Here is a 22,714-nt window from a genome sequence, read left to right on the forward strand (position 1 = left end):
GTAGAAGTCATCTATAGGAGTACCAGGTATCGTACAGTTGAGTGTATCTGCGCCCCAAAAATTCTTTCTGGTGCTGCTTGCCTCAGGCTGCAGCTGCTGTGGCTTTCCAGCTCACTATAGGAAATATGACCACTTTTTCTGGCCAAAAATAATATCTCAAGAACGAAACCAGATATTTAAGTTCTGATTTTTGATTTGAGTTCACATGGTCAATAGAATTAAGATTTAAAAAAAATGTGGGCGTGGCACCGCCCACTTTTTAAGAAACACATTCTAACTCAAAAACTTTGCAAGATATTTAGATTTTGATTTTTGATTTGAGTTTATATGGTCAAAAGAACTCAGAAATGAAAAAATTGTGGGCGTGGCACCGCTCCCTATTTAAAAATAACATGCTAACTGTTCGGTTTTGCACTAGTCTCACAGCTAACAGATTCACATTCAAGGTGTTGAGGTTGCCTCCTTAAATTATGAATTTCTTCGAAAGTGCATTTTTATGCATATTCATATTTCACTCATTTGAAGAAAATTAAACAATCTAAAACATGGACTAAATTACATTGTCCGACTCGGCCTGACTTAGTTTAACTCTCTTTTTAAAAATGTGATTTAATTCTAAAAATTTCTGTTGCTAGACTACTTACATTTTCACTTTATTAAAAAGACAACACAAGTTTTTTGGACACTTCACATACACAAACACATAATACAAACCACATTGAGAAGTATTCATTTCAAAACTTTTGATTTTGTCCATAAAATTTTCAGTATTCGCTTTTTAAAAATAGCACCAAAAAATCTTAAATTCTTAGCTCATGCAAATGTTAACATCAACAGCTGTTTTTAACAGCTGATTTTTTCGCAGTGGCGCCATCTATGGAAATTTCTGGTACGCAACATTAAAAATTAATCTATTGTGAATGATATGCAGTTAAAATTATTTATGTTCTTTAACTTTCAAAAAATGGTTTTTGGCCAGAAAAAGTGGTCAAATTTCCTATAGTGCAGCTGTGCCGACAGCCGCCTGAAAGTATGCTTTAAATAGTGGCATAGTAAAATATTTACTTTGGCGCAAAAAAGGTTGCAAACGGGGACTCGGGGGTACCTTTTGGAGATCGGAACGGGGCAGCTGGGTCTGTCGAGGGTTAAAGCAAAATAAACTTTGCTGCCCGCCCAGCAAAATGAAAAGCGAAGGCCGACCGGACCAGAAAAAAATTCATTAAAAGGGATAACGACTCGCATACTTGCTTGGCTGTCTGGAAGGGCGCACAAGTGTGTGTTGGAGTGTGTGTGTGTGGGCAAAAGGGATTAAGGATTTGGGTGGAATTTTTTAGTGCAATTTAATTACAGATTATGTGAGGCAGCAAAAACTATGATTAGTTTGGTAGGAGAAGCCCTACATATTCTGAAATTTAAATTTCACCGACATAAATCGGGACTAATTAAATGCCCAATACGGTCGATTTAATTTTCGCATTTAATTGCGTTAATTGGAGAATTACAATGACTGTGTTAGCCGGTCTTGTTGAACTTTGCATTGTACATGTGGCTCCAGCATCGAATCATTAAACACTTTCGAGTTGGCTTACTGAATTAGTTAACCGGAATTTACACATTTGCAACATTATTCCATTTGTAGTTCCATGTGAATTGTGGTATTTGCATATTTAAATCGATTCACAAATGGAAAATCCAACAATCCACTATTGCAGTGACACATAAGCTGGTGTTTTAAGTGGTTACTAACCTCTCTTAGCTCTCATGCTTTATTCAAATTAGTTTATTATTTATGTAAGTTAATTGGAGATTTTAGAGAGTTTAGAGATTTTCTAAGAGAAATCTACTCAATCATGGCTAAAGTTCAAGCATTGAAGCCTTTGGATACAACCAAGATGATGAATCATGGAATCATGTTTAATTGCTTAGAAAGCGTGCATCAATGCGATATGCATATTATTTGATGGACCGGAATATTGGAGGGAAATCTGAGCCGGCTCAAAGCGAATCAATTTCGAATGCCTCGAACCGGCTACTTAAGCAACAGCGAGTGGCAACAACTTTGGGGCCAGGCTAATTCGCTTACAATATTGCGCATACGCCACGTGGCCTTCCGGGAAATTTAATTATGCATTGGCTGAGTGGTGAGTGGCCGGCAGACGGCAGACGGCGGAAATCTCCACAAAGGCCACTGTGGCCATCGAGCAACTTTGTAATTAATCAAAGTGCAACATCTACCGCAACAAGGAGCAGCATCCTTTGCAATAACAAGGGGCCGGAGTGGACCACTTTAGGTTTTGCGTTCAAGTTTGAGCAGCATTTAAAGTGAATCATTAACCTTATTACCTGTATCCCTCCGCAGGGATACAACCTACGGAGGAGTAACCGGGACGCAGCCTGCATAATTTCATTTTAAATGCAAACTTAACAACTTTTTACAAGTCAAGCATGTTAATGCGCTTGTTTATGTTGCCTGTTCTGTTCTCCTCTGTTCTGCTGTCTCATTACCGTCAACTTAATTTGCTTTCCATATAAATTAAATTTTCCCCGGTTGTATATTCAATTACGCCCTGCTGCAGATCGAAAAAAGGGAGATTCATAGAAGAAAACAAGAACCATGCTTAGGCTCTGATACAATGCTTTACATCAAAACATTTTTAATTGATTCTCGTACAAGTATAGAACGATGTTTAAGATGTCTTTCCATTGTTATTATTTCTTTGAAATCTGCTTTTGAAGAAAGGGGCATGTTAGCTTGCAATACGAGAGAATATTTTCCAAACTCCTGCAGAGGTAAAAATAGTCTACATTTTCCCATTAAAGCCTTCAACCAATTTCAATTTAATCAAACTTTAGCCATGCTCCTGGGAAAATGCAGTATATTTTGCCGCTAAATTCCCCGTCCGTCAGCATGTCCTGGCCTCCATTTGATGCGTTATCCTTTCAGGCGCTCGATAAAGTGTCTGCAACAACATCGTCATGAGCATCCGCATTAGTAGCACCAGCATCGCTGGAACTTTAGGCCGCAGAGCAAATTGCAAGTTAACCGGGCCCAAAAGCCCGCACATTTTGGCTGGCTAATTGCCAGATTGGGTCTCCGGCAGAGACGGGCCTCGCCCGGAATGGAGTTAAATTGTTGTTTACCTGCAGCTGATGGTGGCGGGTATTTCATCCACTCAGGCGCAATCAACTGAACACACTGGATGGAGCTGAGCAAATAGTAAAGTAAAACTGCACACTGTTGGCCAACAATTTTCGACTTCTGGACCTGAGACTTGATTGATGCCCCGTGTATAAGCTCGAATTTTGTGTGCGAGATCTTAATTAAACTATTTTCGTTACACAGTAAAGAAAACATTTTTAAATACTTTCTAAGTAAAGTATACTAAGTACAATACCCGCCCAAAAAATAAAATTTCTGGTATAAGTGCTTTTAAAACTTTCCATTTTTTTAAATAAATATAGATATTTTTTTAAATAAATTTATTTCTATGTAGAAATCGTGCATTTCATGGTGTGTTAGGCAAAAAACTAAACTGGATCTGAAATTGGCTAGCGAGTAATGTAATCAGCTTTGTCTACTCCTCTGGGCCAGCCAGCAATTGACTCTAATGGTTGCACTTGACTTGGCCCTTCGGTTCTCCGCCAAATCCACCGTATCCTGCCCGACTACATGCATTTCTACTTAGATTGAGAGCCACACTGCCATTTGTTTTGATTACGCTCTTCGTTGGCCCTTTTATGTTGGCTTTTTTGGTCTCGAGTCTCGGGGCTCGGGAAATTAAAATAAATTAACAAATAAAAGTCTGGCTGACTTGGTGGCCCAGTGGCTTGGTGGCCTGGTGGCCTGGTGGTCTGGTGGCTTGCCCTCAACCTGTTTACCAATTGAAGGCTATAAATAACGACCCCATCCTCGCCACCTGATGCTGACTTCAATTACGCGTAATAAATTACAAACGAATATGAGACAGCAGCGTGGCTGCTGACGGCGTCGCTTTTTCCTTCCTGCCCATAATTAAGTGGATTTTAATGAGACTTGGCGAACGAGAGAGTCCCAATGGAAGCTGAATGGTTTGGCCTGGGCTTTTGATTTGCCCAGTTTACACTAGTTTACAGTCCGTGTACACTACAGCCATTAAATACTGTTTCTTTTAAAACCAATTCTTAAGAAATTAAAAATTATTTCTTGGGAGCAGACTTAAAAATTAATATTTTGTTCGTAATGGAAAATTTTAAAGCACTTTGTAAACTGGTGCTTTTAAGCCCCCTTCAGAAATAAATGTCTTTGTTGGCTTGACTTCGGAATCAGTTTATTATGGCCACTTCAGGACATTGTTTCGCGGAGCTCCTTTTTCTTGGCTTTACTCCGCTTGGCTGGTTGCGGTTTGCGCTCCTCCTTCTCCTCAAGAATCCGCTGGAACAACATCGCACTGCTCTGCTCATTCAACTGACGACTCCCGCCATGGTGGGCGGTGTTGGCAAAGCTCTCGGCCAAATAATTCCAGCCACGTTGCGTTGCGGGGACACTGAGCTTATCGAGCAGCCGCGTGGCCAGCTGGGGAATTATGGGCTGCAGCACAATGCCGCAGAGTCGCAGTGCGTCCATTGTCATGGCGATTATGGTCTCCAAACGCGGCTCATTGCTGCCCGCCGCTCCTTTCTTCAGCTCCCAGGGCCGGCTCGTCTCGAAGAAGTTGTTGGCCGCATGCAGAGTCGCCATGGCAGTGTCAGCCACCAAGTGGAAGTGATTGCACTCGTAATGTTGAGCGCATCGTTCTGAAAAATATTAAACAATATCACTTGAAACAAAATGTAGAAGCATAATCATAAAATGGGCGGCATGTTGCACAGTTACTGGAGTATAGCGCTAAAAAATAGCTCTAATTTTTTCAAGTGGACAAGCCACAATAAGCAGAATGATGGCTGTGCCTGGCCCACTTGAAGCCACTGGCATGGCCACATTCTCTAGTGCTCTTACCACCCGGTGATTGCCCGGAAGAGCTTGAGGCAGATGCGGATGCAGGCGCAAATGCAGATTATAAAGCAGCTCTATCTCTGGATAGAGCGCCACTTCAGCTCGAGCATGACTGCTTAAATATTAAAATGACAAAGTATCGCTCCATTGCACTCCACTACACTCCATTCCGTTTAAAGCCCAACACAATCCTGGTGCCTCCACTCACCTGACAGCTGCACCAGCGACTCCTGCAGCCGCTTGGCCGCATCCAGGCTTCCAAGGAGATCCGCTAAATGCTCGGCCTGGGCTGACGGATAGATTTGGCGGGGATTGAGCGTCTTGGCACAGGCACGGGACAGCAGATTCCCCAGGGTGTCTGCCAGCTCCGAGTTGAGGATGCGCAGTGCCTTCACGTGGCTGTAGTCTGTAAGCAAACGAGACCCGACAACGTGTCAGTTTGTCAAAGAAATTTTTGAAAGATAAGATAAGGTATGCGAGGAAAATCAATTCTTTGAAATTCAATTAGGTTTTCAATTTTGATAAATTTACATTAAGTATGATAGGTCTATTAATATTAAGTTGGTTGACCTGCCAAAAAAGAACGATAAATTCCGTTTCAAATTTTAAGTGACACACAGGGCGTATGAGCGATACTTTCATCTTCCATTTAACTTACTCCTTAAGCGGCTTCAGTCGCTCACAAATTCGCCATACGACCGACTGGCCATTAAGGGGATTAGCACGGCGGAAACAGAGAGTCCAGAGTCAAGGGTTCCTGTCGCCCCAGAAAAAAAGGAGATAAATAAAAAGCTGGACAAGATAAAATACGAATAATTTAACAACAACAATCTGGCAGCAAGCAGCTCTCCGCATTTTCCTTGGCGAAACACACAAATGCTGCTGCAGGTGGCTTTGTGGGAAAGGAGCTGAACACGAAAGGATTTAAGCTGTGCTAATAGTTGCAGGATCTGTGCTCGAGGGAAATTGAATTGAATGGAGGAGATGGAGCTGTGAGTCTGTGTAGGGACTAGATCCGACTATAAGTATAATGATGTGCTCGCCGGAGGAATTCGCAAAAAGTTAACTAGACAAGCGCTGATTTCAGTTTATTCTGGTTCAAAATAGAGATACTTTAGTGTTCTAGTTTGGCTAGACCAACAAAATGCTTTAAATCATACCATTTTAGGAATTCAATCCAAAGTGCGCATTGCCACATATTGTTGCAGAGGCACGAAAATTAAATTTTCCACTGCAACCTGATGGTAATTAAAACTGGCACTGCCAACTAAGACAATAATCGGCTAATTGCTGGTGGCAAGCAATCATTACGGCTCGAAATTCTGCCATTCCGTTTCCGATTTCGAAATTGAAACAAAACCCCAGCCAGCAATAGTTTCCACTGCAAACACATTTCTTTTGTGCATTCGGAAAGTTTCTCCATTCGACTCCCGTTTCACCTGCATGCTGTCAAATGAGGTTTCCGCTTGCCTTTCTCATCTCTGGGGAAATTCAACTGCCAAAAAGTGTTGCCTGCAACATTAATTTTGCTTCGCGACTAGAAAAAATAGAGGAGAGGACCGGCTCCTCTGTTCGTCAACGAAATGCAAATGAAAAAGTGTCGGATTGAGTTGAGTTCCCATGTATGGATGCTAGTTTTCTCGAAAATCAAATTTATGTCAAGCTAGAAAAAGGGTTCTTGTGGATAGGCGACTTTTAGGTACTGCTTTCTACTAAAGGTTTATATATTTTTCAAAAATATTTCTGATGGAAATTTTGGGGAAAATATTTTAAAATATATTCCCTTCTTTCAAAATGTATTTAAATGTGTATTCCTATAGCCATAGCTAACTGCCTCCGAGATACTCTTTTGAGAGAAAACTAAACCGAACTCTGAACTCTCCGACTACTGCCTTTTCATTTTGAATTCATTGAATTTTGATGGCATTGCAATCGCTTGGCAGCCTAGGGCCAAAAATTCAATGTGAATTGCATCAAACTTTATTAGCAGCCCGCCCCTGTATGGCTTTCTAATGAAATTGTTCGAAATGGGCCGCAAAACGTGTTGTATTTTGTATAGAAGGAGGGGTCGGGCATTACCGGCTACCCGGACCCACCTCGGAGTTAAAGTCCGAGCCAGGCCAACTCTTAACTGCTTACGTGAGCAGCTACAAATTGCTAGAAACAGAAAGCAGAGCAAAAAAGCAAGGATCCTGCTGACGGGAACAAGGAAGTCGGGTACAGCACTTTCCACACATGTTGCAACGTGACTTTAGAGGGGAGTGAGCATGCAATGTGGGTGTGTTGTATCTTCCGGCCCTTGGACCAATGCTGCCTCTCCTACCGGCAATATAAATATAAATAATACTCCTAATATAAATAATACTTTTTTACGTGCCCCAAGAGTTGCACTTCGAATGCGACTGCTACACCTTAAACAACTTGAGCAACTTGCCCTAGAACTTTGACACAATTTCGCAGGGTCCTCCGGCAGAACTTGGCTTTAAGTGGAAGGCGAAGGAGCACAAGTGTTGCCATCAAAAATGTAGCAAGCGCAGGGCTCACAGGGCGTATGAGCTATATTCAGATTACATATTTTTTATCTTTAATGGAAGGTTGAAAAATACTAATGAGGTTAAAGCAAGTTTAAAGAGAGTTAAAAAGGACTAAACTCACTCCCCAGGCTTAACTATTAAAAGTTTAAAACCCTTAGGGAACAAGACACCGAAGTGCTGGGCTGGCTGGCAGCTACATGGAAAGCTTTTCTATTCCAAATCTCAGAGCCATCGGTGACAAGTTTAAGTATTCAAATTTTTTAAATTGAGTGACGCCCCAAGGAAGTTTATTGCATCAGCCTGCACCACCATCCTGCATTTGCATTTGCCATGCAACTTTTTTCCGAAGGGAACCGCAGATGTTGCCTGTGCGGTCCTGGTCGTCCTTGGTCTATTCCTGCAGCTGTTATTGCGTCAAATTCAAAATGCAATTTCTGTGTTGCGGAAGTTCCTGACCTGTAATGAAAACTTGAGCGTTTAATGATGCTGTTATGAAAACGGATTCCACCTAGGGCCCTTCCTACCGTCAGAATCGAATTGTCGACCGACTGTGAATAAGAAATGACCGACTTTTTTCCCCTTCGCCTAATGGACGGCACTTGGTGCGAATTAAAGTAAATTTATCCGCTGCCACCACGCATAAATGATTCATGGCCCCGAAAATATGCAAAAAAGGAGCGGGCGCCACGTCGAAATGTTCATGTAATTTAATAATACGCCGCCGCTGACGCACTGCTGCAGTTCGGACATTTTCATTTTCATTTCAATATTTTTTTATGGTTCTTTGCCAAATGCAATAAAAATGCAATTAAATTAGCCACAAGGCAGTGGGGCTTATAAAAAAAAATTAAAAAGAGAAACATCAACAAGCGCAAATTGAATAAAGGAAAACGTGAAAAGCAGCCGGCCGACTGTCGACTGGAAAATCCGGCGGAAAAGCAAAGTCAGCAATAATTGGAAATTAAATTTTAAGACCAAACCAGTGGGGAGATGTGGATTTTGGAGGGGGTAGACAGGGCGGGATTGGCTGATTTTATGCAAATTGAAAACGGAAACAAAAAGGTTCGGGGGAATCAATCAAACAGTGACACTCCGCCAGATCAGTCAAGTGTGATAATTGCTTTCGATAACCCACCCGAACCTCGAGTGTAGGACCTAATCATATCTGTCAGACAATTGCCAAAATCCCCCGGACGAGGAAAGTTTGCCAACTCTTATGCAAATGCCACCGGAATCTTCTGGTCGCCAAGTTCTAGATACAAAAACTTTCGAGGCAAATAAACAAAAGTCAGCAGCTCCCCAAAACTTTTCCCTTTTTCGGTTCAGCTTGGTTTGGCAGTTCGGGCATAAAATTGAAATGCAAATTAAAGCAAAGGTACCCGTAACCGTAACCGTACCCGTAGTCATAGCCGTAAAACTAACGACGACAGATGGCCACTCACATGCGAACACTTCTCAGCCATCCCCTGGCCGTTTGGGTTGATAATTTGATGGGAAAACTATTTGAATAACCACAGGGCCTGCCCGGACCCACCCACTGCAGCACCGCAAAGTGAACAAGCCACAGACATCAAAGAGAGTTCGCGGTTTCCTCTTCGATTCGTCTACTCACTGCCGTCGCTGTGTGCCACGCCCTCACGCAGTAAAAAGTAGCGCAGGCCCTCCATCGTGTACTGTTCGGCTGCCTGGACCGGATTGACCACATTCTGTTTGCTCTTCGACATCTTCTGTCCGTCGACGGTCCAGTGCGAGTGGACATACAGTTGCCCAGGCGGTTGGAGGCCGGCGGCGATCAGGAAGGCAGGCCAGTAAATGCCGTGAAACTTGAGGATATCCTTGCCGATTATCTGCTGGGCCGGTGGCCAGAAGGCAGAGTACTAAAGGAACAAGGTGAGAATTGAATGTCCTTCCTTCTAAAAGGCTACAAACCTTCTCATCCGGATACCCCAAGGCACTGAGATAGTTGACCAAAGCATCTAGCCAAACGTACACCGTCTGCGAGGAGTCATCCGGCACGGGAATGGCCCAGTGAACCCGATTCGAGGGTCTGGACACCGAAACATCCGGCAGCGGTTCACTAAGAGTGTCTAGTAGGATCTTCTCAAACTTGGCCGGACGGATGCGAGCCTCCTGCTTCACCCAGTGAATCACATCATCTTGGAACTTGGATAGGCGAAACATGTAATTGGTCTCCTCTGTCCACTCAACGGGATGGCCAGATTCCAGGGAATAGCGAGTACCCGTTGCCTCGTCCAACTTCAGTTGAGAGTCTGTCAGAAAGGTTTCATCGGAAACGCAGTACCAGCCGCTGTAGGCAGCCGAGTAGATGTGTCCACGGGAGTTTAGGGTGCGCTGTTAATAAGGATTACCAAAGAAATATAATATGCTTGTAAATACAATCTTTTAGCTGTAATCTTTCAATCCTACCCAGAAATGAGCCACTGCCCGTTTGTGGCGCTCCTCTGTTGTGCGTATGAAATCATCCTGCAGGATGTTGGCATTCTGGAAGACCTCCCGGTACCGCTGGGAAATCTGGTCACAATATGTGGCCACCGGAATCTTATGAAGTGCCGCTGCCTGTTGAATTTTGGTCCCGTGCTCGTCGGTTCCCGTACAAAGCCGGACCTTTCTCTCCGGATACTTTAATCTCTGGTACCGGCAGTGGGCATCGGCTATCACCGCCGAGTACAAGTGGCCAATGTGGGGAGCTAAACCAATCAAGTTTCTTGATAAACAAACAATAATATTCTATTTGCCAAAAGTCCAATTAACATGCCTGCGTTTACATAGAAAATCGGTGTTGTCACATAGTGCGAACTGTTGTAGCGTACTCCCAGAAATCCGAGGCACTTAATTCTTCTTATTAACATTATTCTAAATGCTTTTTTAATTGAAAACTAAGACCTAAAAATAATATAACTATAGCCGGCTATTTTATAACAATCAACAGCTGTTCAAACAGTGCTGCCCATAAAATGAACAGCAGCTGATTTAAAAGTGCTACCCATAGACCCAAAACTGTGGTGATTATAGAATTTCAAATAATTTTTTACATTTTAACTTATTTGTTATATAGTTTCTTTTTATATCAATGTTTACTAATTACTACCAAAGTTTAATTATTTCCAAAAAAAAGACAAGCATAGGCTTTTCCATAGACACCAAATTAAATTGGGCAATAAATCAAAATTTGACCGAATTAAAAAAAATAAATTTTTGTTTCATCCAATATTTTTCGTTTTATTTAGCTTAAAATAACCATATATCACAGCCATATTGTTAAACCCTTAAAGGTAAAACTCCATTTCGTAGGCGTTGCAACTATGCCAGTAGGAACATTGAAGTAAGGCTGAAATAAAAGTTGAAAAATAGTTTTCAAAACCAAATATCAAATATTTAATATTTAATTGCATTAATTGCGTAAGAAAAGCCATGATATTTCGATGAATTAGTAAAATGCTTTATTATATTTTATCACATATGTTTAAGACGCTTGTAAGTGTGTGATTTCGTGAATATTGTGTTATATTGTAGTGTAGCATATAGAGTATGTGGTAAAATGAAATGAAGGCGCCTCAGTCGGTGCGCTACTCTTAAGGAACATTGTTAAAATCTTAAACAAATAACTCAAAAATACACATAATGCTTAAATAGCGTATAACATGTATGAAATGAAATTAAGAACTAGACTCTGAACGATAAGTGACTTAAATACAAATAATATAGCCTAGGTCTAAACGGCAAACGTTGACTACGGCCAAACTTTCACTTTTCGCTATTTACACAATAAACTATCTGCGAGATTTGCTATATCTCGGGATACATATATCGGGATAATGTGGTTTTCGATTGGGATCCTGCATTAAGTGAAACAATTAAGCACAACAGTTCATGCCGCAACATTTAAATATCAGTATCAGTATCAGTTCTGCACAACTACACGTGATCATATAACATATGTAAAGGTATATTATATATAGTTTTAGCTGCCCGTTCCAATATTTTGACTTATTTCTTCTCAACAGTTCAGTTCAGTTTCGTTTGCCTTGCGACTAGCGGTGGTATTGCGACTGCTTTTACGACTAAGGTTGCGATAATTGGCATAGAAACTAGTTAGGCTCTGCAGCGGCGACTCGACAAGGCGTCTGATCAGGTGGTGGGCACATTGGTTGGTGGGCATCCTGACCAAAGACGCGTTGTCGCGACGCTTGCACAAATATCAGTTGATGAAGCTCATGTAGTTAGTAAAGAGCACATAGTTCTCCACTAACCGGGCGCGCAGCTCCCGCCGCACCGTAGCCGTAAACTTGTTGGCCAGGCACAGGGCCGTCGTGGTGCCAAATACCAAGTTGTACAGCAGGACAATCTGGAAGTTTCCGAGCCACTCAATGGCGCCAAAGTCACCCAGCAAGTCAAAGTTCGTAATGCCTACAAGAAAAGGATAATAATTAAACTCTAATCTTGTGTTGCGAGTGGTTATCCTCACCTATAATCCTACTGAGAAGCGGCAGGGCGGAGGACAAAACCAGCATAAAGCCACAGTTGAGCATCAGTTGGGGTAGCGAAGTTTCCCGCCTTTTGGGGCGAACATTCCGCATGAAGGGCATGCTGTAGAAGCCCACAACCGAGGTGGCGCCCAGGTAGAAGATAAGACAAACCTCCAATCCAGCGCCAAAGGGTCCCAGCTTCGATAGCGATGAGATGCCGAGCGTGAGTTGCTGAAATAGACATATATATTGTTGTAATAAAGGACATATAGTTCATTGGATAAAGAAGACTCACCCTTGTGCTCAGAGGCAAGGCTTTAATGCCAATCAGCAGCTCCAGCGTGTTCTGTACCACCAGAAGAATAGTCACTCCCGTGAAGAAGAGCAACAGCAACATGGCCAGCGGGTAAACAAAGGTGCGGTGGAAGGTGCTCGACTTCCGCAGCTTGTCTAGCTCCTTGCGCTCGCTGTCCAGTTGCCTCAGTCTTTCGTTCAGCATCAACTGCTGCTCGCCCATGTCGCTGGGCATCGCCTTCCGCTGGTAGAGATGTGCCTGCGACTGTTCCAGCAGGGGCTGCGGCTGAAAAGGTTTGCCCCGTCCCAAGACGATTCCCACGCGACCGCCATTGGCCATGTCCGCGATGCTCACGTTTTGCAGTTCGAGGTGGGCGAGCTTTCGCTTGACACTCGCCTCCTCCATGTAGAAGGCGCTGAATTCCTCGTTCACGTCCCGCAGCAGCATAGGGCGGACCAGCACCTGGTTGACAACACCAAACAGGCGCACAAAGCCATAAGGGGTGCAGACTGCAAAGAAACGAAAGAGGTTACTATGCTGACAAAAATAACACCCTTTTGAAAAAAGGTGTTATGTTTATCGGTTGCTATAGCATCCAAGTAAACTCTGGAATTCCGATCTGGCTTGTAACGTTCGGAAAGTGAGTCAGAACATATTTAAACAGCATATTCATAAGACGTACAATAAAGAATCCGAATCAGAATCATGTCTGGGGAGGAAAATGTGAATACCGACCAGCTAAAGGCGACTCTGAAGAAGAGCAACCTCAATGCTAAGGACATCGATGATTTTACCGAATTCGAGGCTACCTTGAAAAAGATACAGGATATTCTAGACAACAAGGATGCTCCTGAATCCTCTGATCCAGAAAAAGAGAAAGTCGACAAGGTTAAGGAGTATGTGGACTTTGAAAACCTCGATGTGGACAAGGTGCGCCTCAAAGTGACGGGTAATCGCACGGTGATCAACAAGAAGGCCCTGGAAGATGAGGCCGAGAAGGAGACCAAGACCATGAACCAGCAGAGCTTCATGGAGCAGGTGGAGCAGGATGCCAACGACAGAGCCGAGGCCCGTGCTAAGCGCGAGTACGAAGCTGAGATGCTTAGAGCGTAAGAATCATCTCCTCTTTACTGACATTTCCTAAAGGGCATGATTTCAGGCAAGGTAACGATGCCTTTCGTTCCAATAAACTGGAGAAGGCGATTCTACTGTACGGCAGGGCCATTGAAAAGATCAAGGACAGTGCCATCACCTACAACAATCGCGCCTTGTGCTACATCAAGTAAGTTTCTTTTGAGAATTTTGAGATCATATACTATAGTTTCTTGTTCCACAGGCTGCGCAACTTCAAGCGAGCTCTCCAGGACTGCCAATACGTGCTGGACAAGCTGCAGGATTCGAATTTGCGCGCCTGGCTCTACAAGGCCAATGCCCACAAGGGCCTCAACCAGAAGGAGGAGTATGAGTCGAGCATCGCCCAGGCACGAGAGAAGAATCCCACCCAGCTGGCCTACATCGACAAGTACATCAAGCAGATGGAAGCAGAAGATAATTAATTCTATTATATATACAATATAGTTTATACTCACTCAACATTAGCATGACGCCCAAAAACGAGACACACGAATAAAGGAACGGAAGGTGAACACTGCCCAGATCTGTGAAGCATGAAGAACGGATATTATAAATTAGCATTGTGCACTTGGTCTGCGACTGGAGCCGATCCCAGTCGTCGATTCTAAATAGGGGAGTGGGTTTGTTGCGATCGGATAATGGGGGGATACTCACTTAGAAACCAAAAGAATTGCAACTTTTCAATGCCAAAGACTGCACTTAGAACGGCTGTCAGTACCAGAACAATCACGGCCATAAGCATAAATACTGTAAAGGTCTCGTAGACACGCGGCAGGATGCCCTTTTTATGTCCCACAAACCCTGTCGATTCGGAAAACAAGTAAACGAAGGGCAGGAAGATGAACAAGGACAGATTGGAGAACAGAAACACATGGTTCCACAGGCCTGAAACATTGAAAAATCATGGAATTAGTGAGATAATAAGTAGAATATTAACTAGTAACTCACCCTGTATGAGGGAACTATTCAGCCACTTGACATAGTAGCTGTTTGGATAGAGCAGCAGCACCTCATTGCTGGCAATGGACACTGGCAGCAGCATGGCCGCCCCTTCTGCCACCGCCAGTGTGAATGTGCAGAGCCAAAAGCTAAAGAGAAAAATTCAATTTCATTATTGGCACTGCAATTCGAGGGGCTAGTGACTAGGCAGGTTGTTGACTCCACACCTGGTCACTGGCTAGGGGCTTACCTTATGCGATAGACCAGCACCTCGTCCTCGTCATTCGAATAGAGATCGTCGCGATCGCGTCGCCGAAAACGTGATACAACCACATATGAGCTGAGATACAGCAGGATGATCAACAGTAGAAATATCTGTAAGAGAAGAGAATAAAGCTTAGTTTTAGTAATATTTCCTACATTTACTTATCGGCAGAAAGCGTCAGAAAATAAGCATAGACACCCCCACGCATATCTCTTGTTTTGTTTAAAATAATACATATTTGATTTGTCAGCCTTTTCTCAGCCCCCAACTGTGTCTACATCAGCCAAAAACATTTTTCAGAAAAGTAAATAAATTCAAATGAATGTACACAAGTAATTGTTCTTGATACTAGACTAGGAATATATTTTGAAGGGTTTCAAGTGGTAGTTCAGGGTCTTATCATAGCAGGTATTGGCACAGGGGTTCTATTTCCAATTTCCGGTTCAGTATTTTCTTAAAATAGCTTCAAAAAAATGTATTTGAAGATGTCTTTTCCTTCTAATAACTTAATACTAAGATTGATAACTAAAATTTGATGAATAATTGCCGGTTATGAGACTAATCGAGCTGCCTTTTTTCGGTTACAAAGGTCAGAAATTATGCTTATCAGTGGCCGACGACAAGAGCGAAACACCTGATAAGAACTAGACCGATTACGGCCGTATAAAGCCAATTGAATGTCATTATCCGCCCCTCCATTCATGTCTAAATCTTCCATCAGCATTTTGGAGCAACTGACTTTTGGTCATGAATCGTTTTTTTTGGCCAAAAAGTTGATGCCAATCATCTGGCACACGTCATATATTTGCGCCGAAAAACGAAAACAAAACAAAACATTAATAGATAGATAGACACATATACGAATGCCTAGCCACATAAATAAATCATTAACAAAGATACTTTTCGTGTAGTGACTAGAAAAAAGCTTAGAAAACAATCAAACCCATCGCCATTGTTTGTTATTCTTTGTTAGTTGAGATACTTGTAGTGGTATCTGTGAGATACAGTGCGTTCTAGAGAGCCGAGTCCATCAGATCAATTAAATCAATTAAATCTTCAATTATTTGCAGAACTCTTATTTTAGAACTCAATCCATATGGAGCAGCCTTCAGATACATCACTTCGGGCAATATTTGAACAGTTTCCTTGGCCTTTTCGACCAAAAAATATGCTCAAATATTAAAAAATAAATAAACAGAGACGCAAATCGCTGGCTATCAACAGTTTGTGTCGTTTATTTATAGAATCCAAGTATAGAGCAGGGTGGAACTCATATACAATATGGTTCAGAGCTCAAAGATAAAGAACAAACCATTTTCTTCAAATAAAGTTGGTTACTAAATGAGTTTTGTGGGATTACCCGACATCTTATAGTTGTAAAACGCACTGTTCTCTATATATATATAGACTGTGACGTGTTGATAGTGAACTTGGAACACGTCGGCGACAACTACCGACTGATATGCGCATCGTGTGCCATATAGAAAGCATTCCTGAATAAAAAATTAAAACCCCTGTGAGCTGCAACGCTTATCAGCTAAACCCATGTACAAGTTCATTGTAGAGTCACGCTCCGGGAGATTTGGTCGAAGCTCTCGGGCCTCTAAACTCTAAACTGGCTGCATTTCGGATCGTAGGCGTAGGGGAGTCAATGACTTGACATGAACTCGCCCGCAAGACAACACGCCCATTAAATGTTGGCTATAAATAGCCGATACGCCAAAATGCAGCCAGAAAGAGGCGACATCGTGGGCCTTGGTTGTCAGACGGGTTTTTTTTATCAAGTTTGCCGGTGAATGGGCTGCAATATTTCAACAAGTAAGAGTATAGTACTCTTCTGAGACCCCCATGGTTCGCCTCGCATCTGCAGCTTTAATTACTTTAAGTGAAATGTGTTTTGAAATTGAGAAATTCCAAACTGCACATCAGGTAGCTGTGTATCCACAAGTTGTTCTGGGAAATGATTATTTTTTTTATCACCAGAGAACCGCCCAAGAAGCAGTAGTCAGCATTAGTGGACTGGACCTTAGATTCCTGCATTATTTATGAGGCGTTTGGCATGTTTACATTTATTTGGATTCGCATTGGGCGGCGCCCATGTCACGTAGTCGAGCTGTGTGACCCACATTCGGAGGGAATTATTCAATTTTCGGCAATGCGATGCAACCAGAACCACAGCCACACAAACCGGTTTTCATTTCCTGGACTTCTGGTTGGGCCAGAACCACCATTAAACGAAACATGTGTGGTAGAATCGTAGCGGAGAAGCCCAGACCCCCTTCTCGTGCTTATTCAAACAATTTCAAATGTATTTAACGCCTTGTCTGCGAATATTTCAACAACAACCAACAGCCGGTCACGACAGCAGACCCCACTTTCAAAGTCGCAGACAGTGGCAGAAGAAAAATCGTGACCACAAGCCGTGCACTTGAAATTCGGTCTGCTTTTGAAGAAAAAAAAAGGAAATTAGTGGTTTGCGCAATAAACAAGTTTGCATCTATAACCTGCAGATTGTTTTAGGTACTAAAATGTATATCTTTTAGCTGTTACACGCCCAAAAGTTTCTATAAATAGCCGCTCGGGGGGAACACTTTCACTTGTTGCCTTTGTTTGAATTTAAGGGGTTATATACAGTTGTACCACGCAAAAATATGGATTTTTATCGATTTTTTTTGACACCATAGAAAATATTTATGAAAAATGTTTTACCGAAGTTGTTTAGTACATGTTTCTGGGTACTTAATTAAATTTTTTCATAAAAAAATATTACATAACAAAAATGTTATAGACGGATTCTCGGATCGTCTTTTTTCGATGGTGTCTTGCGGTGGACATGATTTCTCGAAAACGGTTCATCCGAAATCCAAAATTCAAAAAAGTGTAGTTAGTATATTGTATTGTCTAGTCCGTGAACGAGGGATTTTTAAAAATTTTGATTACAAAAAAAATGGCGACGTTTTTAACAAAAAATGTACTTTTTCAACGTCTAAGATTTTCGTTTTTTGTGCTTTAAAAAAGGAGTTTTCAAAAAAATTGAAAATCCCTCGTTCGCGGACTAGCTAATATCATAATAAATAAGTGGTCAAAATTTGGTGTTGATCGGATTAGTAGTTTTTTAGTAATCGTGTCCACCGCAAAGGCAATTTCCCAAAAAAAAGATTCTGAGATAATCGCGTTTAAAGTTTCAAGTTTGTTTAAGTTTTATATGCAGATAGTGCGCTATAAATAGCTACAGCTTCGGTTCTAATGTTCCGATCGTTATGAATTTTTGTGAGAGTATTCCCACTAGAATATACTTAAAGAATATGCAATAAAAAAAAAATCGATTTTTTCATATATCACAACTGTATATAACCCCTTAAGTTTATTTTGAAGGCATTAAATGTCGATTTGTTATGCATGTTCTGGCAGGTTGAGTTTTCTAGGAAATCGGATCTAAAAGATACAGATAAAAGATAGGTGAGTGGCTGATAATAATACTCTAACAAGATATTACAGTATACCCTTTCCAAAGTATCTTCAAGTCGCATCTTCGATTATGATTTCTGAGATTAACAACAGGTGTCTGTGTGGGTATTGGCTAGAGGATGGGCATCTCTGGCTGTATGGGTGATAATTTTTGCAGCCCCGAATAGAAAGTGCAAGAGAGTGTAGACTGCTATCTCTGGTACCACTTCCTCTCCCGATAATATGGCTTTCATACACAAATCGAACCGACGCAGGCGCTGAAAGTGCTGGCTCCGATTCTGGTTGTGATAACAGACCATAAACAAATAAATATTGCTGTGTACATGGGCTGGCTCGGACATACCAAATGATTTCTGTTTATCACAATAGTGTGTATATGTGTGTGTGTGTGTATGGCACACAGACACCCTCTCCCCCCTGAGACACAGTTGGTACAGTTAGGAAAACAACAATCAGACGCAGCTGCTGCTCCTGTTTCACTTTTGTTATTGTTGGGCTGAAGGGGATGAAGGTGACGCCGTAACTGAGATTTTTTGGGTTAGTTACTGGGTGGATTACTTACAATGTGCTCGCGTACTGTATTGTGGAACAATTGCAGCTTCAGATCGGTGACTTCCTCCTCCTCCTCCTCGTCCATTGCCCCGAAGAACGAGGACAATTTATCACTAGTAGCCAGCTTGTTGGCCGTTTCCTCTCCTCGCGTCCCAATCCCAGTTCTAAACTAATGCATGCACGCTTGAAATTTTAAACACTGACTGGCAGGCAGGGCAGTTCTTTCTAGGCCTATAAATTCCTTTGGTTAATTCCTGAATTTCACTTCTCCTTCCCTCACGGTAGCAAGATGTTGTTCTGCGCTTCGTTCTGAATTAAAATAGTTGCGGGCCGACCGTACACCACCATTACACAATTTTGACAACTAATTGCAGCCGCATTTCGTTCCTCAGTCCCGATTTGCCCGTAGGCTTGTAAATTCTTGCAATATTTATGCGCGCCGCGTCCGCTTCGTAAAAAAATCTGCTTTATTTTGAGCTAATGGTGCCACTCTACCTTTTTTAATAATTCTCGAAAAACGCCTCTCCTTCGCAAGCATTTTCGCCATTGTTTGGGCTGGTCACACTCTGTGTATCATCTGTTACCATGTCCAATTTGCGGCGCCAGGTAATTTCCACTTTAAATTATAAATATACAAGCTTAAACTTATTATTTTAGGTACTTAGTGCCTTCAAGAAGCTCCATCGGACGCGACAGTATGTATTTCAAGGCGATGTAAAAGCACTGACGGCGGGGCGCCTCAAAATCAATGAATCGTTCCTCCAAAATCGCGGCGAAACCAACGAGGATGAGATTCAAAAGGTAAACATTGAGTAAATATGTGATTATCCTTAATCCTTATACATTATACAATCGGCAGATGATCAAGTTGGCACAAGATGTGGACCACGAGTTGCGCACAAATGTGATCCAGGCTGAGAAGAAGGCGGATAATGTTTATGGTCAGTAGGGGATTATATAAACCCAAACGCTCTCCAAACATACAACTGTTTCCTTATTTTACAGAACTTCGCATCACGCCGGAGACGACTCGACTGGATAACGTGGTATTCAATCCAGATGCGATTATAGAGAAACCTAGAAGACGAGCTGGCGCCAAAAACTCGGAGGGCTGCTGTGGGGGAGCAGCAATGGCAGCTCTGGAAGCTGAAGTCGAGGCGCGAAAGAAATAGAACTTTATAAATATTTAGTTATAGTAAAAATTTATCGTTGAAGAATGGTGTTCATTTTTATTTTCTATGATGCTTCTTTTTCGATTTGTGTTTGCTGGATTTCGACTTTTTCTGTTTGGACTTTTTTGACTTTTTGCGCTTCCTACGCTCATCGGAGGAGGAACTGCTGGAGCTATCTTCTGAACTATCTGAGGACGTGGGATCCGATTCCGAGGAACTTTCGCTGGATTCTGAACTGCTGCTGGCTGCTCGTTTTGACTTCTTACTTCTCCTTTCCACCGACTCGGAAACCTTTCGTTTTCGTTCAGGGCTCCGGTTTCGATTTGAGTTTTTCCCATTCTCCCGTTCCCTGGACTCTTGACGTCTAGTTTGGTGCCTGGAAAAATATGGATTTAATTAATAACCAAAGCTAGAAAGGTATATTCTTGAACTATACCTTGATTCCGGGGATTTATCTCGGTATTTATTGGGCTGTCTCCCTTCATTTTCATGTCGTCTTCTATCTTGAGGAAACCTATCCTGCCGGTCATCTCTAGCTCGGTAGGGCCTTTGTTCGGTTCTATCGTTGGACCTAGGACGTCTTTCTATTCGATCCCTTGAGCGGGAACGTCTCCTCTCTGTATTGTTTCTTGACCATGAAGGTATTCTATCATTTCGATCTCTAGAATTGGAACGACGACGATTCCTTTGCTCCTGATGAGTGTTCTGTCTTCTATCATTGAAATCCCTAGGATTTCTGGATGTAGATCGTCGCCGATCTCTGGATCTTGATCGTCTTCGTGTGTGATTACGATCATCTTGCTGCTTCTGCTCCAGATGCCGCTGCTTTCTCGCCTTGCGTCGCTCCGCCGAACTCATTCTACTTCTTGGATCCTCCTGCTTCTTGGAGTCCCTATGATTATCGGATCTTCCTCTGCCATTATTGTGAGTTTTACGGTCGTTATTGTCCCGCAAATTGTCAAAATCCAGTTTGCCATCGTCTCCTACCACGCCACGTCCTTTGCCCCTCCAGGTTACTTTAGAGACGGACTGCGAGAAATCCACATGAATACGGCGGTCGTCAATCAAAACATTGTCCATTTTAAAGTAGGCAGCCTCGCAAGACTTCTGGTCCTCAAACTCCACAAAGGCGTACTGCAAAGAGTCGCCTGTCTTGCGGTCGCGGATCACCTCGCAACCCTTAACCACTCCAAAGCGGCTGAAGATAATTTCCAGATCGTCATCCGTGGTAACTGGATTAAGTTTACACACAAAGAGCACGTTTTCTGGTGGAGCCATGTCCGCATCCGGCAAATCGCCCACAATCTCAAGGATAGTGGCGCGTGCCTTGGCCTCTCGCTCGGCAAGCAATTCCTGCATCTCCTCCATGGTCCTGCCACCAGTGTCATCAATATCTTCATCGGCAGCAATGCGACCGTTCTTCAGCCGTTCGGGATTCGGCGATGGAGATCGATTAGGAGGTTGCAGGCCGCGTGGGTTTGGGAACGGATCCTCCAGCACCACAGTGTGGGTGATGCGAATGTCCTGGTAAGGGCGAAAGCTTTCGTCCACAATAGCATCGTTTAGCTTTCTCAGGACCTCGTGCCCCTCCACAACCTCACCGATGACGCAGTGGGCACCGTCCAACGACGTCAGGTTCTCGCCCAGCGTAAAGAAGAACTGAGAGCCCACCAAGCTCTTGCCGGCACTAACCAACGACAGCATTCCAGGACTGGAGTGATAGATCCGCGGCAGAGACTCCGCCTCGAAGAAGCGCTTTTGTGGCCCCTCCACCACTCCCCAAATGGAAGACCCGCCATCGCCGGCGCCGCTTGGATCGCCGGTTTGCGCTATGAAACCTTGCTGAACTGTGTGGAAGAGGTTAAAGTTGTAGTACTTTAGCTTGCACAGCTTCAGGAAGTTCATGCAGGCCACGGGCCGCTCGCTGGTAAACAGGTCAACCGTAAGGTCGCCGAGAGTGGTCTCAATCACCACGGACATGGTGAAATCCCACAGATTCTTCGAAATCCACTAAAATGGCACATAAACACAAAACAATGCGCCGGTTCCAGTGTTGGTAAAGGGTTTTTATAATATTTTAGTTCCTACACTGGAACTCAATATTAACTATCAGTTCCAATTTAAAAAAATTCGTTTTAATTATTATAAATGTGATATAAATTTATATTACTCAATATGAATTATAGTACAAGGAATTAGTATTATTATTAGTGTTCTAGTATTTATTCAAGTATAAATTGTTTTATTAAAAATAGATTTAAAAATAATCTAGAATATAAGAAATAATACACTAATTTTCTTTATCGTTAGTAACAATGCCTTACAAATTCCGAAATACTTGTACTATTATCCAAAGGTTTTAACATTTTCTCAATAGTCTTAATATAAAAAAATAAATAAAATCTTATAAAAGGTATTTATAATCTTCTGGTTCCAGCAGTGGAATTCCATATTAATTATCAGTTCCAGTTTCCACAAAATTCCTTTAATCTATTAAATATATTTGTTTTAAAAATATATTATATAATACAAATTCTAAAATCTAAATTATAGTAAAAATGGATAAAAATCATATCTAGAATACAAGCATTATAGTAACAATTATCATTATTACTATTATTATTATTATTATTATTATTACTATTATCCAAAGGTTTGGATAATAGGTTTGGACTCAGATAAAATGTTGTAAATTGTTTTAAAACTGGGTTTCTTGTGTTATTTAATTTCTTCATTTTATAAATTATATTGCTGGCAACTTATATATCTAACATTTTCCCCAGAATAGAGCTTCTATTCTTAAACTTGATTTATTTCATAAGAAGTTTTAAACTTTTAAAAGTTTTAAAATTCTAGTATTACATTCATTTATTATAAAACCCAGAGTCTTAAAATA

General features: G+C 42.1%; 5 protein-coding genes and 1 long non-coding RNA gene across 10 annotated transcripts; 3 read left to right on the forward strand and 3 right to left on the reverse strand.

Moving 5' to 3' along the window:
* Window positions 1-4,290: 4,290 nt before the first annotated feature.
* Window positions 4,291-10,453, reverse strand: MetRS-m (Methionyl-tRNA synthetase, mitochondrial). Of its 2 annotated transcripts, XM_017236108.3 has the most exons (6): window positions 10,283-10,453; window positions 9,934-10,214; window positions 9,436-9,858; window positions 9,119-9,383; window positions 5,181-5,378; window positions 4,291-4,773 (listed from the first exon to the last, which is right to left on the reverse strand). In XM_017236108.3, the coding sequence occupies exons 1-6, from the start codon at window positions 10,374-10,376 to the stop codon at window positions 4,322-4,324; spliced, it is 1,713 nt and encodes a 570-aa protein (XP_017091597.2). In that variant the 5' UTR covers window positions 10,377-10,453; the 3' UTR covers window positions 4,291-4,321. The 2 variants fall into 2 exon arrangements, with proteins under 2 accessions (XP_017091597.2, XP_070137848.1); XM_070281747.1 differs by lacking the exons at window positions 4,291-4,773; window positions 5,181-5,378 and adding an exon at window positions 7,735-7,962.
* Window positions 10,454-10,944: 491 nt separating this feature from the next.
* On the reverse strand, window positions 10,945-19,062 carry lili (LMBR1-like protein). 4 transcript variants are annotated; one of them, XM_070280781.1, is made up of 10 exons: window positions 18,927-19,062; window positions 18,657-18,815; window positions 18,438-18,590; window positions 14,612-14,736; window positions 14,371-14,510; window positions 14,077-14,307; window positions 13,878-13,946; window positions 12,289-12,797; window positions 11,993-12,224; window positions 10,945-11,934 (listed from the first exon to the last, which is right to left on the reverse strand). In XM_070280781.1, exons 2-10 carry the CDS (start codon window positions 18,729-18,731, stop codon window positions 11,726-11,728), a joined length of 1,743 nt encoding a protein of 580 aa, XP_070136882.1. In that variant the 5' UTR covers window positions 18,732-18,815; window positions 18,927-19,062; the 3' UTR covers window positions 10,945-11,725. The 4 variants fall into 4 exon arrangements, with proteins under 4 accessions (XP_070136882.1, XP_070136881.1, XP_070136883.1 ...); XM_070280780.1 differs by having other exon boundaries at window positions 18,657-18,810; window positions 18,927-19,054; XM_070280782.1 differs by lacking the exon at window positions 18,438-18,590 and having other exon boundaries at window positions 18,657-18,810; window positions 18,927-19,054.
* Window positions 12,920-13,943, forward strand: LOC108122094 (tetratricopeptide repeat protein 12). Its single transcript, XM_017236590.3, has 3 exons — window positions 12,920-13,397; window positions 13,448-13,570; window positions 13,625-13,943. The coding sequence occupies exons 1-3, from the start codon at window positions 12,994-12,996 to the stop codon at window positions 13,842-13,844; spliced, it is 747 nt and encodes a 248-aa protein (XP_017092079.2). The 5' UTR covers window positions 12,920-12,993; the 3' UTR covers window positions 13,845-13,943.
* On the forward strand, window positions 16,096-16,893 carry LOC138926488 (uncharacterized). Its single transcript, XR_011443031.1, has 2 exons — window positions 16,096-16,555; window positions 16,610-16,893. It is a non-coding gene; the product is annotated as an uncharacterized lncRNA (long non-coding RNA).
* A 51-nt stretch (window positions 19,063-19,113) lies between the features above and the next one.
* LOC108122095 (complex III assembly factor LYRM7) lies at window positions 19,114-19,863 on the forward strand. Its single transcript, XM_017236591.3, has 4 exons — window positions 19,114-19,252; window positions 19,304-19,447; window positions 19,506-19,587; window positions 19,652-19,863. The coding sequence occupies exons 1-4, from the start codon at window positions 19,232-19,234 to the stop codon at window positions 19,816-19,818; spliced, it is 414 nt and encodes a 137-aa protein (XP_017092080.2). The 5' UTR covers window positions 19,114-19,231; the 3' UTR covers window positions 19,819-19,863.
* LOC108122092 (peptidyl-prolyl cis-trans isomerase sig-7) lies at window positions 19,850-21,891 on the reverse strand. The gene is made up of 2 exons (XM_070280785.1): window positions 20,255-21,891; window positions 19,850-20,194 (listed from the first exon to the last, which is right to left on the reverse strand). The coding sequence occupies exons 1-2, from the start codon at window positions 21,796-21,798 to the stop codon at window positions 19,876-19,878; spliced, it is 1,863 nt and encodes a 620-aa protein (XP_070136886.1). The 5' UTR covers window positions 21,799-21,891; the 3' UTR covers window positions 19,850-19,875.
* Window positions 21,892-22,714: the final 823 nt, after the last annotated feature.

This window comes from Drosophila bipectinata, chromosome 3R, assembly GCF_030179905.1.
Source record: "Drosophila bipectinata strain 14024-0381.07 chromosome 3R, DbipHiC1v2, whole genome shotgun sequence".
NCBI classification, from domain to species: domain Eukaryota; kingdom Metazoa; phylum Arthropoda; class Insecta; order Diptera; family Drosophilidae; genus Drosophila; species Drosophila bipectinata.

Coding starts and splice junctions, on each gene's coding strand:
- MetRS-m (XM_017236108.3), bottom strand. CDS start 10,376: ATGTTAATAAGAAGAATTAAGTGCCTCGGATTTCTGGGAGTACGCTAC. Junction 10,215..10,282: donor GATTTTCTATGTAAACGCAG/GCATGTTAATTG, acceptor TGATTGGTTTAG/CTCCCCACATTGGCCACTTG. Junction 4,774..5,180: donor GTCGCTGGTGCAGCTGTCAG/GTGAGTGGAGGC, acceptor AATATTTTTCAG/AACGATGCGCTCAACATTAC.
- LOC108122094 (XM_017236590.3), top strand. CDS start 12,994: ATGTCTGGGGAGGAAAATGTGAATACCGACCAGCTAAAGGCGACTCTG. Junction 13,398..13,447: donor GAAGCTGAGATGCTTAGAGC/GTAAGAATCATC, acceptor GCATGATTTCAG/GCAAGGTAACGATGCCTTTC. Junction 13,571..13,624: donor CGCGCCTTGTGCTACATCAA/GTAAGTTTCTTT, acceptor CTTGTTCCACAG/GCTGCGCAACTTCAAGCGAG.
- lili (XM_070280780.1), bottom strand. CDS start 18,994: ATGGTGGTGTACGGTCGGCCCGCAACTATTTTAATTCAGAACGAAGCG. Junction 18,591..18,656: donor ATACAGTACGCGAGCACATT/GTAAGTAATCCA, acceptor CATCCCCTTCAG/CCCAACAATAACAAAAGTGA. Junction 11,935..11,992: donor GCTTCTCAGTAGGATTATAG/GTGAGGATAACC, acceptor CTTTTCTTGTAG/GCATTACGAACTTTGACTTG.
- LOC108122095 (XM_017236591.3), top strand. CDS start 19,232: ATGTCCAATTTGCGGCGCCAG. Junction 19,253..19,303: donor TGTCCAATTTGCGGCGCCAG/GTAATTTCCACT, acceptor TTATTATTTTAG/GTACTTAGTGCCTTCAAGAA. Junction 19,588..19,651: donor GAAGGCGGATAATGTTTATG/GTCAGTAGGGGA, acceptor CTTATTTTACAG/AACTTCGCATCACGCCGGAG.
- LOC108122092 (XM_070280785.1), bottom strand. CDS start 21,798: ATGTCCGTGGTGATTGAGACCACTCTCGGCGACCTTACGGTTGACCTG. Junction 20,195..20,254: donor GATAAATCCCCGGAATCAAG/GTATAGTTCAAG, acceptor ATATTTTTCCAG/GCACCAAACTAGACGTCAAG.